The sequence below is a fragment of the Eretmochelys imbricata genome, chromosome 1, assembly GCF_965152235.1.
Source record: "Eretmochelys imbricata isolate rEreImb1 chromosome 1, rEreImb1.hap1, whole genome shotgun sequence".
In the NCBI taxonomy this organism is placed as follows: domain Eukaryota; kingdom Metazoa; phylum Chordata; order Testudines; family Cheloniidae; genus Eretmochelys; species Eretmochelys imbricata.
The window spans coordinates 240,883,484-240,899,105 of NC_135572.1; the positions used below are offsets into that span (position 1 = coordinate 240,883,484).

Genomic DNA, 15,622 nt, shown 5'->3' on the forward strand with positions numbered 1-15,622 from the left:
GCAGCAAAACAATATACAAAATGAGCAAATAAACATTTAGTAGCAAAGAGGTTGTTCTTTACAAGTATGTGAAAGATGGATGTCAACTAGAAATGGGATATAAATGGGGAGAGTAGCAGAAAGCTTGTTCCACAGATGAGGGGATTAAATGCGGGGAGAGGGGGCACAAACCTCTCACAGTCTCAGGGTTGTACTAATCACTGAGTTCCCATCAGATTCAGAACTTAGTGGATGGTTGTGAATATAGGGGAAAATAAGATCTCCCAAACAGGATGGAGCTACTCCCTTAAAGGCCTTAGAAGTTAAAATCAGAATTTCAAAATCAAATCAAAACTTAGAAGGGAATGAGTGTAAGGATTGCAGATTTGAATATGTTGGAACTGTAATGTGCCTGTTAACAGACTTGCTGCTGTGCTCTGGATGAATAGCAGTCTAGACAGACTATAGACGGGCAAACATTTAAAGAAGTACAAAAAGCCAGTATGTGAGAGGGAATAAATGGCACTGCTCTCTTCTCAATTCTCCTCCTTTCTAGAGACGAGGCAGGAACAAATGTTATTCCCCACCCATATGCTAAATGGTTCAAGACTCAGCATAAACAACTGGATTTTGCAGCTCAACCAGCTTCACCTGTCCATAATGGAAGTGTACTTCAGGTTTCCATATAATGAAACAAGGAGGGATCATGTAAATGCATAGCAGACAACATAATACAAATCCCTGAGGAACCCCACTATGGAAAGAAGCAGGTTCTAAATCATGCAAGCCTAGTGAAACTATTGCCAAGCAATTAGCCAAATAAATTTGGCTAATGCCTGCTCAAGGTCATGCACAAAACTCCAAGTCATTTTTTGTAACGGTCAAAAGGTCCTTTCTGTTAAATGCTGAGTGGTCCAGAGACAGCACGAGTCATAATTAAATGGAATCATTAGCCATTAGCTTGTAGTTATGTACTTTCAACAAGTCTCCATCCTGTGGGCTCTCTGCAAGTCTGACTGAAAATCATTGTAATTAAACAGGGGCAGGAGTTGTATAGTATGTACAGTACCCAGCACAAAGGAGCCCCAGTTGTAGAATATACATTTTTACCATAACATAACAACAACTGGAGAGGCAACATAGTTCAGTGGATAGGGCACTAGCACAGGAGTCAGGAAACGTGGGTTCTATATTTGGCTCTGCCACTAGCCTGCTATGTAACCTTGAGCCAGTCACTTCACCTCTCTGTGCCTCTATTTTCCCTCCTATCTATCCTATGGCTAATTTATACAGATTGTATTAAATAGCCTTTTAGAGCACTTTTTTTTTAAATAAAAAAAAGCTTAGTACCTTGATGAAGAGGAGATAGATCATTGCTACTAAAGTAGGTTTTATTTACCAAAATGAAAGAAGAAAGTAAAAGTTCTTCTTTGAGTGATTGCACATGTGTATTCCACTCTTGGTGTGCACACGCCTATGCACAGTTGCCAGAATTTTTTTCTGTCAACGGTATCTGTCAGGATGGCTCAAGTGCCCTCTGCTGCTGCACGCCGCTAGCATCAATATAAAAGGCCCAGCTGACCCTGAACCCCCTGCCCCTTCTCTGAAAAGCAGGAGAAGTGAGAAGAGAGCAGCCCACCTGTGACAGTCGCTGGAACTGCTCTTCTTGCATTTGCAAGTTCTCTCAGTGGAGTGTATTCTTTTTTATTGTATATAATTAGTATTTAGTTAGATTTTTTTTGAAGCCAACTCATGGTTTTGGTTGACTCCCAGTCCTTGGTCACCGGGCTTCAAGCCCTGCATTTCCTTCAGTGAAGTCATGATGACCGTGAGCAATCCATACTCAAGTTGCTTGATGTGCGTCAGGGAAGCTCATATTGGAGAGTTTTACCAAATTTCTAAGGACTTTTAAGCCTTGCATAGAGAGACCGTGAAGCCAGACTAAAGTTTCTACTCATGGAGGCAGGCTTGAGACTTCCATCTGAGCCAGGTCGGTCAAAATCATCACAGAGTGACTCAGCATGGATCAGGAGCACACCTCCTATTGTACCTGAGTTCCGACACAGCTCACCATCTCCAGTGCCTAAAAAGAGGCATAAGAAGCAGACTGCCAAAATGGGGAGATGCCCAGCACTGAACTTTGCTAGGCATAGGGATAAGAGTAGAGTGTGGCCTAAGCCCAAGTACGCCTCTGCTTTGGTGCTGCAGAAGATGGCACCATTGCCCAGATGCCATCCAGTCCAGAGCCAGAAGGAGCTCCCTCCACATTGGAAGCACCACACCATACCAACACCACCTTGGTACCGGTCACACTGGAGATGTTTTCAGGTGCCAGGGACTTCCTGACCCTGTTGGTGCTGGTATCCCCGGCAATGCAAGAGTTGACACTATTGGTACTGGCGGACATGGGAGAACCTGCAAGATCACTACAATGCTTGGTACCAGGCCAGCCTCATGTACCCCTGACAGCTCGCCATTCAGTACCCTCAGAGGGGTAACCTGCAATGTTCGCTTCTCTGTGGGCTTCTCTACCTCCACACCAGTCGCTGGTATCATCTGGAACTGCAACTCTGGTCAGCTTATTGAGAGATGTTGTCTTCCAAATCCAAGGTCGGGTCCTACATTTTCCATCCTCAGAGCTGCTCTTGCTACCCCTCCTCCAAATGTTTCCAGCCTTCCATGGATCCTATCACAGGAGTACCATTGAGTGGTTAGCCAAGTGGTCATGAGGTTCAGGGGAGAAGAGCATGCCTGTCCAGTGGCCTTTTTGGAATCCGTGGGGCTTTCCCACAATTTCTAGGTCATATTCCTGGTACTCCTATTCGGTCACCTCAGAAAGGCATGCAAGCACCTACCCACCAGGCAGCACCCTTTCCTGAATCCAGTACCGCGCCTGGTACTGTACTCCAAGAGCCTGCTCAACAGGACTCTGCAGAAAGGAACAGCATCCGCAGGCAGTGCTAGCCTTCTCTTCCTCCTCCCCTGATGATGCAGTCTTGGGGCGGGGGGCATATTGCCTCCTTGGGGCGGGGGGCATATTGCCTCCCCCAGATGACTATACGGTGCACCAGGAATTGTTAAAGAGGGTTGTTTTAAGTCTCAGCATACAGGTGGAGGAAGTAAAAGGATCCTCTTACCGCTTGATCAATATTTTAGCCAGTGCAGGTCCTTCCCGAGTGGCTCTGACTCTAAATGAGGCCATTATGGACCCAGTTAAGGGACTGTGTCAGACACCTGCATCTCTTTTCCCAACTTCAAAGAGGACTGAGTGCAAGATTTATGTACCCTCCCAGGTTATGAGTTTCTTTACTCCCATCCCCTACCCCCAGTGGTAACTGCTGCCAATGAGAGAGAAAGGCAGGACATCAGGTGCAACCCCAAAATCAAAAGACTCAAAAGAAATTAAACTTGTTTGGTAGGAAAGTTTATTCTACTGCGGAAGCAGTTCAGCTGAATACCGGTACGGTACAAAAACTTGACATAAAAAGAGGAATATAAGGCTGGCCAGGACAGAGCATCACAAATGTCTAGCAAAAGTTCCTCACCCTGCTCAGGAAATTGGTGGGCACAAAGCTAACGGGGCAAAGCTTAGAGTTACAAGTATCAGCCCCACAGGTTTTGTTAGATCTGGGCAGCTGAGCAACAAAAATGGGAGTTTGGATATTGAGTGTGTAATAGGATCTGTGAAATGCTTAGGGGAAATTGAGACTGGCTCAATGTAACAGTTATTAGATCAACTATGCTAAAAAGGTTGGGAAATAGGGGATCCAAAACTGAACCATTTAATTGGTCTCAAATCCTATTGGCACTTACTAGGCTACTACAAAACTAAATCATAAAAGTGCAAAGAGTTCAAGGTCTTACTCTGCTGTCATATGTATCTTTTGTAAAATGTACCTGCATGAGTTGTAATCCACAACCTTTGGGCAATTTACACAAGAAAAGGGACTCTGCCATTAAAGAAATGTGATCCTGCAGCATCCATCTTGGAGACATGTATAGCCAGACAAGATGTAATATTTATAAAACAACATATTTTAAGTTAGTATTTAACAAGTTCAAAATTTGATCAAAAAGAACAATCAAGGTGATCATAAAGCTATAATATCCCTGTGCATCTAGAATCCCAGCTGGTAAATCAATATGGATGCTAGGATATTAGGCCCTTTAGAAATCAATATAATAAGTGTAGGAGTTGAGTAAGAGAATTAAATGTTAGTACAGAGATGTAAGTTGGCTTGACACAGTCAACAGATGCTGAATAATCAATAAAGATTATATGTTCTTTAAAGAGAGGTTGCCTTGTGGCTAAAGTACTGCACTGGGAGTCAAAGACCACAGTTCTATTCCAGTTCTACCACTGACTTGCTGTGTGACCTACTGACAAGTTAGGGTCAGGGTCACCTTTGTGTGACTCAGTTTCCACAACTGTAAAATTAGGACAATACTTCTCTACCCATAACCGACAGAAATGTTGTGGGGCTTAATTAGTTAGTGTATGTGAAGAATTTTGAGGTCCTCTGATGTGCAAACTATTATTATAATTAATTGGGGCTAGAAAGGTTAAACTCACTTACCATCTACAATCGAATCTTGTGTATTGGGCCATCTTTAAAGCAATTTCTTCCTTATCGGATGCTGGAAAACAGCCAGGAGAACTGAGTCTGGGAGGCTAAAACCAGTTCTGGGCCTGCTTTAAAAACAAAAAAACAAAATAAATTAAAAAAAACCACCCAGATGTTTATTGCTGGGGGTCATGTAACCTAAACGCAGGAAAGGTAAAGAGCAGTGGGAGGGAGCAGAATGCATAAGTGCTTACATAGGTTCTTTCTGAATAGTTGGAGAGGGAGGGAAGGAGAGTGACAAAGTGATGACCAGAAGCCATCACGTGGTACCATACATGCCAGTGTCGCTGCTTAGATGGGACAGACTTTATTTTTTAGAAAAAATATTAATCTTCTTCTCCCTCTGCCCCTCCAAGAAAAACTCCTCTTAGCTAGTGAAGTTCAGTGGATGCCATTACTTTTTTCCTCAGATGTCTTTATTTATAGATTTCACAGGTTGGAGAGTATAGTAGTGGCCATTGGGGTTAGGCTAAAAACCAAAAGAAATTGCCCTTGGAAGCTTTAAGACAGATGCCCCAGTTTTGTGGGAAATGTTTCCTGTAAATTGATGTGGACATGCAGAGAATATATACACACAGCACACAAAAGATGGGTTTTTAAGGGCCAAGCCACAACTTTTGTTTCACGGATTTAACACTGAGGAGTACCCCAAACACTCCCAAGCAAAAATCAGGTAGTGTAGGAGGACATGGCTTTATGCTTATATATAAACTTCTTAGTTCTTTCATCTATATACAACCTAGAAAACAAGGGATCAGCTAGTAAATATTTAACAAGAGGAAGCTCAATTCCCCTACCTCCCAAACAAATTGAGCCCTCATGCTGTCTTCCACAGTATCCCTTCAGCTTAAAATATCCTCACAATCAGCTTTGGAGAAGTCAGTGAGACTTTGCAAAGTCAATTAGACTTCTCATAATCAACAACTGAATTTGGGGCTATTTATGATAGCAAGCACCAGGCCCAGAGTTTGCAGGACCAGACCCCTGATTTAGAATGAACCCTCTTGTTGAAATTAACAACTTGTATAAGCAAGCTGGCGCGTTCAGCCTTTGACATTTGCTCTCTATATGGGAATGTCATGCAGCTCTTGAGCCCCGCAACAACTTTTATTTTGTCACCTTACCAATCTGCTTGAGCAGAGGAAGAGGGTAATGTACTGCATGCATGTGAACAAGTGCTAGGACTTCATGCAACCATCTTTTCCAGATGAGACTTCGTGTGTGTGAATGATGAGATTTTTCAAACATATTTAAAGCTGTTCTGATGTCATTTAGAAGAAAAAGTTTTTCTTAGAGCATAAATTTAAAGCCAGTTTTGAGTTTAGAAAATAGATATAAAGAAAAAGAGGAGAAACTGAAGAGAAATGATGGGGAGGAATAATGGAGAAAATGGGGAAATGAAAAAAACAGAAGAAGAGCAGGAAATATTTTTCAAAAAAATCAAGGCATGAGTGGATGTATTTAGAAGTAACCAAAAGGGCAGGCCAGAAATTGACCGCATTTCTAACAGTAATCAAACTATGACATTTTGATATGGATTATCAGTTACTCAAACTTCGGAAGTGTTAGGATTTAGGATTTTGATTCAGGCCCATGTCTATCTAGTTACTACCACTGCAACCCTGAAAAGATCTCAATGTATGATCAAGACTTTATGGAAAATAAAAGGAGTACTTGTGGCACCTTAGAGACTAACCAATTTATTTGAGCATAAGCTTTCGTGAGCTACAGCTCACTTCATCGGATGCATACTGTGGAAAGTACAGAAGATCTTTTTATACACATAAAGCATGAAAAAATGGGTGTTTACCACTACAAAAGGTTTTCTCTCCCTCCACCCCACTCTCCTGCTGGTAATAGCTCATCTAACCAGCAGGAGAGTGGGGTGGGGAAGAGAAAACCTTTTGTAGTGGTAAACACCCATTTTTTCATGCTTTGTGTGTATAAAAAGATCTTCTATACTTTCCACAGTATGCATCCGATGAAGGGAGCTGTAGCTCACGAAAGCTTATGCTCAAATAAATTGGTTAGTCTCTAAGGTGCCACAAGTACTCCTTTTCTTTTTGCGAATACAGACTAACACGGCTGTTACTCTGAAACCTGTCATTATGGAAAATAGGCAATTATGTGGAATAAGACGTTTACACAAATAACATTAAATCACACACACTGAGTTTTCCGTTAAAACACAGCAGATGCCCATTTAGTTTATATGATGTTTTATATAGACAAATATATATTCCTTGCCCTAGAGTGCTTACAATATAAACACAATACAAAACTCTAGAGAAAAGTAAGAACAAAACTTCAGGTGAAGGGAGATTACAAAGTTTATTGATGAGAAGAAAAGAGGCAAGATTTAAGAAGAGGATTTAAAAGAGGACGGAGAAATCACGTATTGGTTGACAAGGAGGCTGTTCCAGGTTTAGGGTCCAGCATAATTAAAAGCATGTACCTTGAGTCTGTCAATGGGGGCTGTACTAGCCTGTGTTTGTATATTGCCTAGCACAACAGGGCCCTATGCTGTAATAAACATGCTTTATAATGAAATTGTGAACTTTTTCAAGTAGCTTCAGCCAGCCTACAGCAAGGACAGCCTAGGGTGTAATCAAGGAGGCCATGCCTCACCCTAGGGCTGGGTATTTATACAGGATCAGGAAGCTGAGCAAGACAGAAGGAAGTAGAAGCTATGTAGGCTGCAGTGGGTGGTGGTTTCTCTTTGGCTTCACAGTAGCCTAACTAGACTCAGAGACATTGTTTTGTGAATTTTAGGTAATGGGAGGGTCCAGAGGTGAGGACCTTCTGAACTGTGTGTTGTAATTGTTCCTGTCCTGAAATTTTATTAAAATAGGACATGCTATGTTGTTAGTATATGTTGGCTTCTCTTTGACCTGGCCTGTTAAAGTGAACCTACTGCTACCTCAATTAGGGAAAATTGCCTTGGGCTGCAAGATGGTGCATTGCGATAGTCCATGCCTTTACAATAGTAACAAGAACTGGAAAACTGATCAATTTTTATGTATGTTTCTCTATATCATTAATTTTGATAATGTTTATGCAGACTGCTGTTTATGGTGAACCTTACGGGATAATATCAGAGTCAGCTGGAAAACAGGATTACCGGTTCCAAAAGCATATTTTTTCTAACTTGGGAAAGACTCAAGTTGTGGTAGAGAGTCTGGCTTTGAAAATGTGCACTCCAACCCCTAAAGGCATGGAATGAACTCAAATTAACTTGTAAACCAAGGTTCACATTGCATAACTCCTCCATGTTACTTAAGGAAAGGTAGGGTGATTATTAGGCGGATGTTTAAATCTGGGTAGATTCTCTGGAAGAGGCTTTTAGGGTTGGCTAAGGCCCAGATCCTCAAAAGTATTTATGCTCCTAACTTCCACTGAAACCAATGGAAGCTAGGAGCCTACAAACTGATGAGGATCTAGACCTCAGTCTGTAAATGCTATTGCACATAGTTACAGTTGAAACTACAGAAAGAGGAAAGAGTGAAGGGAGAAAAGTTGGTTAGGAAAATAACAAATGTTCAGGGAAAAATAAAGTTTGAAAAATGGCACACACGTTAGAGGCAAAAATGAACACAATGCAAAAGGACAACAGCAAAGTAAACTAAGGTGTCAGACGTCCTTCCTTTAACCACAAATTTACCTTTGCTCCACACAGATATGGTGGTTTCATTTCTGTTGTAAATTACCTCACATTAAGCATAGCTGAACTAAGAGGTGAAAGGCAAGGTGACTTATACCTTAGGGTTAATCTTTTGCATTAGATTTTTCTATAAGATAATGAATTGCTTTCATTAATCATTTCCTTGGATGCTTCATATGGATATAGGCAGGTAAAAAGAGGGATGTTACCTAGGTGGTTTATTCATTAAAGAACAACACAAAATTTTTCCCTGGGGGCAGCAGAGAGTAAACCCAGCCAGAAAGTTAAGGGAGAGGGAAAAGAGAAATGCAGCTGGGGAGGGAAGGTACAGAGAAAGAGATGCAGCCGGGGGGTTGGAGGGTGAGGAGGGAGTGGGGAAGAAAAGATGCAGCCAGGGAGATGGGTAGAGGAGAAGAATGGGGGAGTGGGGAGCGAGAAGGAGGGGGGAAAGACGCAGTCAGGGAGATTTGGGGGAGAAGGGGGGGAGAAGATGCGGTCAGGGAGAATGGGAAAGGAAAGAGGCAGTCAGGGAGATTGGGGGAGGGGAGGGAGTGGGGAAGGGAAGAGGCAGCCAGGGAGATGGGGGAGCCGCCGGACGCAGCAGCCGGGCGATGGCTCTGGGTGGCAGTGTCAGGCGGGGAGCGCTGCGTGCGGCCCCGGCGGGGCAGGAGCGGGCCGCTGCAGCCCAGGGAGCCGACCCCGCCCACCACTTTCCCAGGCTGCCCCGCGCCGTAGACGGAGCTGGGGGAGGTGGAGCCGCAGCCGCTGTAGCGGGACCAAAGTGGAAATTTCCCCCACCAGCAGCAGCCGCCCCAGTGGCAGGTTTCGCCGCTCAGAGAGTCACGAGACGCCGCCGCCGGACCCAGCGCCGCCCGCCATGGCCAACTACATCCACGTGCCGCCCGGCTCCCCCGAGGTGCCCAAGCTGGACATCGCCCTGAGCGACGTGGATGGGCCCGGCTGCCGCGACGGAGCCTTGCAGCTGCTGCGTCGCCTGCGGCCCCACTGGAGCCCCGAGGATGTGACGCTGCAGGTAGCGGCCGGGGGGCCCGGTCCGAGGCTGGGCGGCCATTGGGGGGCGCGGGGAATCCCCCCCCATACCGGGCCTGGGGCTGAGTCCCGTTTGCCAGGGAGCCCGGCCGTGTGGGTGCAGCGCTGACCCCTTCCCGGCCCCTCCCCACCCGTTCCTGGCGCCCCAGCTTCTCCCTCCCCATTAGCCCCCAGCTTCTCCCCCTCAGAATCATCCCCAGCCCCCCCCCGATCCTCCCCTTAAATTAGCCCCCAGCTCCTCCCCCCACAAACAATCCGCCCGACCAGCTCCGATCCCCCCCAGCCCCCCCCCGATCGCCGCCCCCATATGACCATTTCCTGGCAGAGGGGTTTTTTTTCTGCTTTCTCCCCCTTAGACCGTCTTCCAGGCGTCGCGTTTAAAAGGCCCATCCGGTGTGCGTGGCTCGGTCCCTGGTGCGTGCGGGGCTTTAATAAAGGAGGGGCCCTGCGGGGAAAGGCGCCGGCCTGCAACGCTTGTTCTGTGCAAAGCCTCCCGCTGGCTGCGCCTGCCCTGGCCGGCGTGGGTGAGCGGGTGCCAGCTCCGCGGGGCCCCGCAGCGTGGGCAAGGAGGACGCCGCTTATCTGCGGCCTGGCTGCTTATCAGCCAGGGCCCAAGACCCCCCTCCTCCATCGCTGAGCCGCAGGCAGGATGTAGCGAACGCCACCATTTGCCAACTCTATCTCCCTTCACAGGCTTTCAGTTTCAGTACACTTCAAAATAAACTGCAAGTTAGACTGATACTGAAAGGTTTCTGTGTGTTGCCTCAATACTGGTTATCTCACCCTTTTGATAAGTGGATGGGTATCGTCCCTATTTGATGTAATTAAAACTCGGTTACTAATTGAGCCTACTAGCCTCTTTCCTAATTCTGGATTCAAAAAATTCATTTTTTGCCTGTTGAGTTAGTTAGATGGCCTTTGCTCGTAGGTATGACAAATCATTTGTCTGTGGCCAGCTAATCTTACTGAAGCTTACGCTTCTAGAATATACTTAATCTAGCCTCAGGAGTTTACTGGAAATTTGTTTTAACTCTCTCTGCCTCTGTGGTTGCTAATTGCAGCCTGAATATATTACAGCATTTATAATACACATTTTCAAATCATAGTTTCCAAATGTTGTTAATGTGTGGAAATTGTCTTCATTTTAGTGACACTCTCCAAGAAAACCAGATGCAAGAATAAATCTCAGTAAAAGCTGACTGCTCTGTAGCAATGGATCTTAATTCAACTGAAATAATTTTAAATTACCCAAGAAGGGAATAAATTTGGTAAACATGCATTATATCAGATAGTATCAATGGTAAATTTAAGATCAATGTATAACAGATATACTTGTTGAAAATAACTATAGTGGAGGTGCAGGCAATTTCAAAGTTAGTTTTTGCTTAAAGAACAGTTAGTTAATAGTTATAGTGGTTCTTCTAGGTTATTGCTTCCTGGGATAAATGCACTCGCAACAACATGGCATGCTTATTCCAGGAGTGGAGATCCGCATGGGCAATTTTAAAAGATTTAAAGAACCCTTTCCGTTTCATTAAATCCTTGTGCAGTGCAACATGTTTTGGTCAGTTGTGCAAGAAACAACTCTCAGGTTTTTAAGAATGGAAGAGAAAATTGTTACAGTTCCTTATTTTGCTTTCGTTATTTTTGGGTTGAATTTTAAGAAAAATATTCTGTTGAGGATATTTTTGTTCTTGCCAACAATCATCATCGTAGCTTGTTGCTCCAAAACTTCAGCCGAGACATGATGGTATCACTTATTTCAAACACTTATCTTCAGGAGTACAGGATGTTGACGGGGCAGTGCGTCAGGCAATGTTCAAGTGTTTGCCAAGGCTGTCCACGTTCACATTTGGGGCCATTCCTCAGCTTCCAGTTGGTCATATTGTGGCCAGTCTTTGCCACCCCAGCTCACTCTCAGTTTAGAGTACACCAGTATGTTCGTACAGTGTCAGTGCCTGGGAGAAGGTGGGGGAGTTCTAAAGGAACCAAGTTCTCCAAGATAATCAATATTCCCCTTCAGTTTGTTACACTGTAACTTTCCACAGTGGTATTTTGGGGTAAGAGGTTTTCAGAGGCAAAGATCTTTCTGGATTTCAGCCTCTTGGGTGGTAGAATGTGTCCATACAGTGGATGTCTTAGATCATGCACTTGTTTTTGTCTCTCCTTTTTACTGAAGGCATCCCACCTCACTGATGGTGCTGCAGTCCCCTCCAGGCAGCATAGCAACTGTGTGGGAGTCAGTTTCAAAGTCCCTGTGATGATCCTACAGGATCCATTGAGTTCAGTATCAATTTTGTATGTATGGCTGGAGCATGAGCATACTGGGGCACAGTACTCTGCAGTTGAGTAACACAGGGTGAGACTGGTTGCTCAGACTTTTTGGGGGTCAGCTCCTCTCTTTTTTTTTTTTATTAGCTAGTTTTTTGCAGTACACAACTCCTGGAATTCACTTTCTCCTTTAGCTTCTTGATGCTTTTTGAATGTCAGCATTCAGCCTGATGTAACCCCAAGGTACACCAGATACTCATAGTGCTCAAGGATTGTTCCATCCCATGATATCTGAAGTTTTTGCTTGGCCTGAGGGTTTTTCATGTGAAAGGTGCACACTTGGGACTTGCTAAGATTGGCATTCAGGAACCATGTGTGATAATATTTTCCCAGTACACTCAGAGAGCCAATTAGAATGCGCTCAGTGTCCTCAAATCTTTCTGATTGCTTGATGATACAGAGATCTGCATAAATGAATCTTTGCATGTTGAGAGAATTCTGTGTAAACATTAAACAGCAAGACTGATAGAACCATGGGGCAATCCATTCCGGTGAGCAGGCTGTTGACTTTTTTTGACCACCCACCTCAACCAAAAAAGTCCATCCTCAAGCAGGGAGGAGATGACCTGGACCATCTTGCTATTTCTCAGAGTTCTTGCCAATTTCAGTAGTTATGCATCATGGTTCACAGTTTCATCAGCAGCTGACAGATAAACAAGATTCTAAACCATTTTAGATGTATTGAGCTAGGTTTGACAGGTTTCAGAGTAACAGCCGTGTCAGTCTGAATTCGCAAAAAGAAGAGGAGTACTTGTGGCACCTTAGAGACTAACCAATTTATAAATTGGTTAGTCTCTAAGGTGCCACAAGTACTCCTTTTCTTTTTGAGCTAGGTTTGCAACTTTGCCATAGCATGAATATCCTAGGGAAAAGCCAGCTTGGTCATCAGTCAGCTACCTTTCCACTATTGGTGCTATTCTACCCATTATAATTCTCTCATATGGCTTGTAGGTTGAGCAATATATGGATGTTGGGTGGTAGCTTTTTGCAGAGTTAAGGTTTTTATGTGATTTAAGTAGTGCAGCCACTTGTCTGCTCCACAGCCTGGGTATCTGCATTGTCTCCATGCAAGAATTAAAGAAGACAAGCAGCCACTTCTATATTCCTGTGCCAAAGTAATAATAATTAGACACACCATCAAGTCCAGTTGCTTTTCCACATTTTAGTTTCATATATTTGTTTTCTTGCACAGGAGAACAAGTATATGAAACTGAAACCTTATTGCTTAAGGGCTGACCCTTTTTCTTGGTAACATTTTAGTGCTGTTTATAGCAGTGGAACATCACATTCATAATTCTGGCTCTGTTCCAAGATGTGAGTTCACAAAATGAAACCCCCTGAAGACTGATGCTTGGTTCTTTTGAGCATGGACATACTATAACTAAAATAATAAATATATATTTAGACAACTAGAAAAATTGCTCTAGGAAACTAATGGAAATTATTTTTCAACCAAGTAGAAAAGTTTTGGTCTTAAAAATAGGTATGCAGATTTTGTTCTTCAGTGCCTTTGAGCAACTGAAGAACTTTATTCATACTGAGATTCCTTCAGTCACCATTTTCTTTTGCTGTCTAGTATATTTTTAAAATGTTGCACACAAGTAACAGTAGAAGCGAGAATGTGCATACAAACTTCCACTTCAAAGATCAGTGCATTGGGGTGCTAGAGCAAAACAGATTTTGAGAGAAAAGTCTGCAGTAGCTTTCCTGGGACACAAGAGAGAGAAGGACCCACATCTAGCAAAGAAATAAAAGCTGGAGATATATATTCAGTGGAATAGAGGTTTGACTAGTCTGAAATGTAGTAGGGCTGTGGCAGAGGAGCCTAGGAACTTGCTGAGGTGTGGACAGAACTAGTCAGTAGTGTGGGTTTCCTCATAATTGAACTCTACATCTAGCCACCTTTGCTCTTTATATTCATACTGTCAGCATAGTGTGTTGGAAGGTTAAAAAGTCCAAGGTTTAACTTAGTAAATTTACTAAATTTTACTTGCAAGAACATAATGTGAAGTGGGCAAAACCATTCCAAGTTACTTAGTGTGTCTTCCAGTTGCCTTGCATTTTAGAATAGTCTGCTGCTTAATCATTCCATCATTTAAGATTTGTAATAAGTTGTATTTATAAATAGTATATTTAAGTGTGTCCATTTAAAATTATTTTTTCTAAATAGAATTGTTAGCTTAACATTTGGGCAAAGGAGGAAAATCCTTTAACCCAGTAGTTCTCAAACTTTTGTACTAGTGACCCCTTTCACACAGCTAGCCTCTGAGTGCAACCCCCCCCTTATAAATTAAAAACACTTCAAAAAAATATTTTAACACTGTTATAAATGCTGGAGGTGAAGTGGGGTTTGGGGTGGAGGCTGACAGCACACAAATCCCCCTTCCCCCCCGTAATAACCTCACGACCCCCAGTTTGAAAACCCCTGCTTAACCATTTATATGCTTTTACTGTAATGCTTCAGAATGATTGCTTAATTTTATCAGAAAGCCTAGTGATCAGTATTGCATAATACAGAATTGGTTCCGAAATAAGAAATAAGCAATACAGAATGATTATTTCGTGTCCCTATCCACACACAGGGAAGAATTCCAAAGTAAATGATCAAACTGCCTCTTTCTGCCAGCAGTTGTGTGGAAAGACAAAGTCCTCTTCTACCTAAAGATTTTTCTTCGTGTAGTTGTTGTTTAAATCTGACAAGAAGAGTGGCACCTGGGAAAAAGCTAGGAGCAATATAGAACTGTTTCTGTTTTTAACTCCAAATGCTTAAGAATGCTCTTCGTCTTCCTTCATTGGCCTTGGTTACAATAATCCAAAGCAATGTCATTAAAATGTATGCTGCTTGAGCCAAATTCTCTTCTGTTCTACTGGTCTAACAGCAGATTTTGGTCTTCCTTGTTTCATTCAGAAGTTGGCTGCAATCAGTATTAAGCATGAAACTATAGACTGTTTTCTAAAAGCTGATAATTTGATAATGACTTCATAAGGAAACTTTGAAGTTTCACTTGTCTAGTATTAACTTTTCACCTCCTAGACTTTGTGCATTGTGGTCATGTGTGAGTGAGTGAATCTTGCCACTTTCCTTTTAAGTTCTTGAACGTCTTCAGCTGTTTGGTCATTCCCTTTTTAGTAATGAGAAAACCTTTGTCACTGGTTTTGGTGGCCTATGTAATGATGGTAATCTCATCTGCTTTCCAGGTGTCCCACCACAAGTGGAATCCTTGTTACCAATCTTGACAAGAGACCAAGGATAGAATAGGTACAGGAGACTGATCGACCTCCTTAGCTCAGGATGGATCATGGGTCTATTCCAATATGGAAATTCCACTTGCTCTTCTGACAAATGCCAACTCAAAATCCCCATAATGCACCTTGTCAAAGACCTGTGCCATAAGTATTGGATTGTTTCATAACAGGGATGCCTTAGACGATTTAATTGATTATTCTACCTTTGTTACCACCGCTCAGTTTAACGTTCTGGGGCAGAGGGTAGCTCCCCCTGTATCTGTCCTCTATTTCAGTGCAGTGTCCCCCATGTCTCCAGCATAGGGTGGAGAGGATGTCAATGAAAGCCTCTTATCTTCTGTATCCTCTAACAGCAAGCATTAATTAATGTAAACCAAAATGATGGATTTATTTACACATTTTTTTTGTTTAGATTTACATGATACCTGATACACTTATCTAAGGCCCTAAGCACTTGTATCATGAAGTCATCAGCACTTTCCTCTAGATCTTCTTGAAAGCACCTGTCTTAGATCTCTTCCAGATTTTAGGGATCTGCCACTTACTTCGTAGAGCTACCCTTTCCCCCCCTACCCCATGTTTGATTACTTGTATTCATCAGTATCTTGCTTTTTTAAGCTTGACAGTATGCACAAGAATGTAATTCTTGTATTGAAGGTACCAAATACAACCACCTAAGCCAGGACTGTGCTAGTAAGATTCCTGTTTTGTTGTTGAAATAACTTTTTAA

General features: G+C 43.1%; 1 protein-coding gene across 1 annotated transcript in view; it reads left to right on the top strand.

The window, feature by feature from the left end:
- Positions 1-8,996: 8,996 nt before the first annotated feature.
- Positions 8,997-15,622, top strand: part of ETNK1 (ethanolamine kinase 1) — a 59,946-nt gene continuing 53,320 nt past the window's right edge. Inside the window, exon 1 of the mRNA XM_077826510.1 lies at positions 8,997-9,298. Within this exon, the coding sequence (XP_077682636.1) occupies positions 9,143-9,298 (156 nt within the window). The 5' untranslated portion in view covers positions 8,997-9,142. The remainder of the gene's footprint in view (positions 9,299-15,622) is intronic.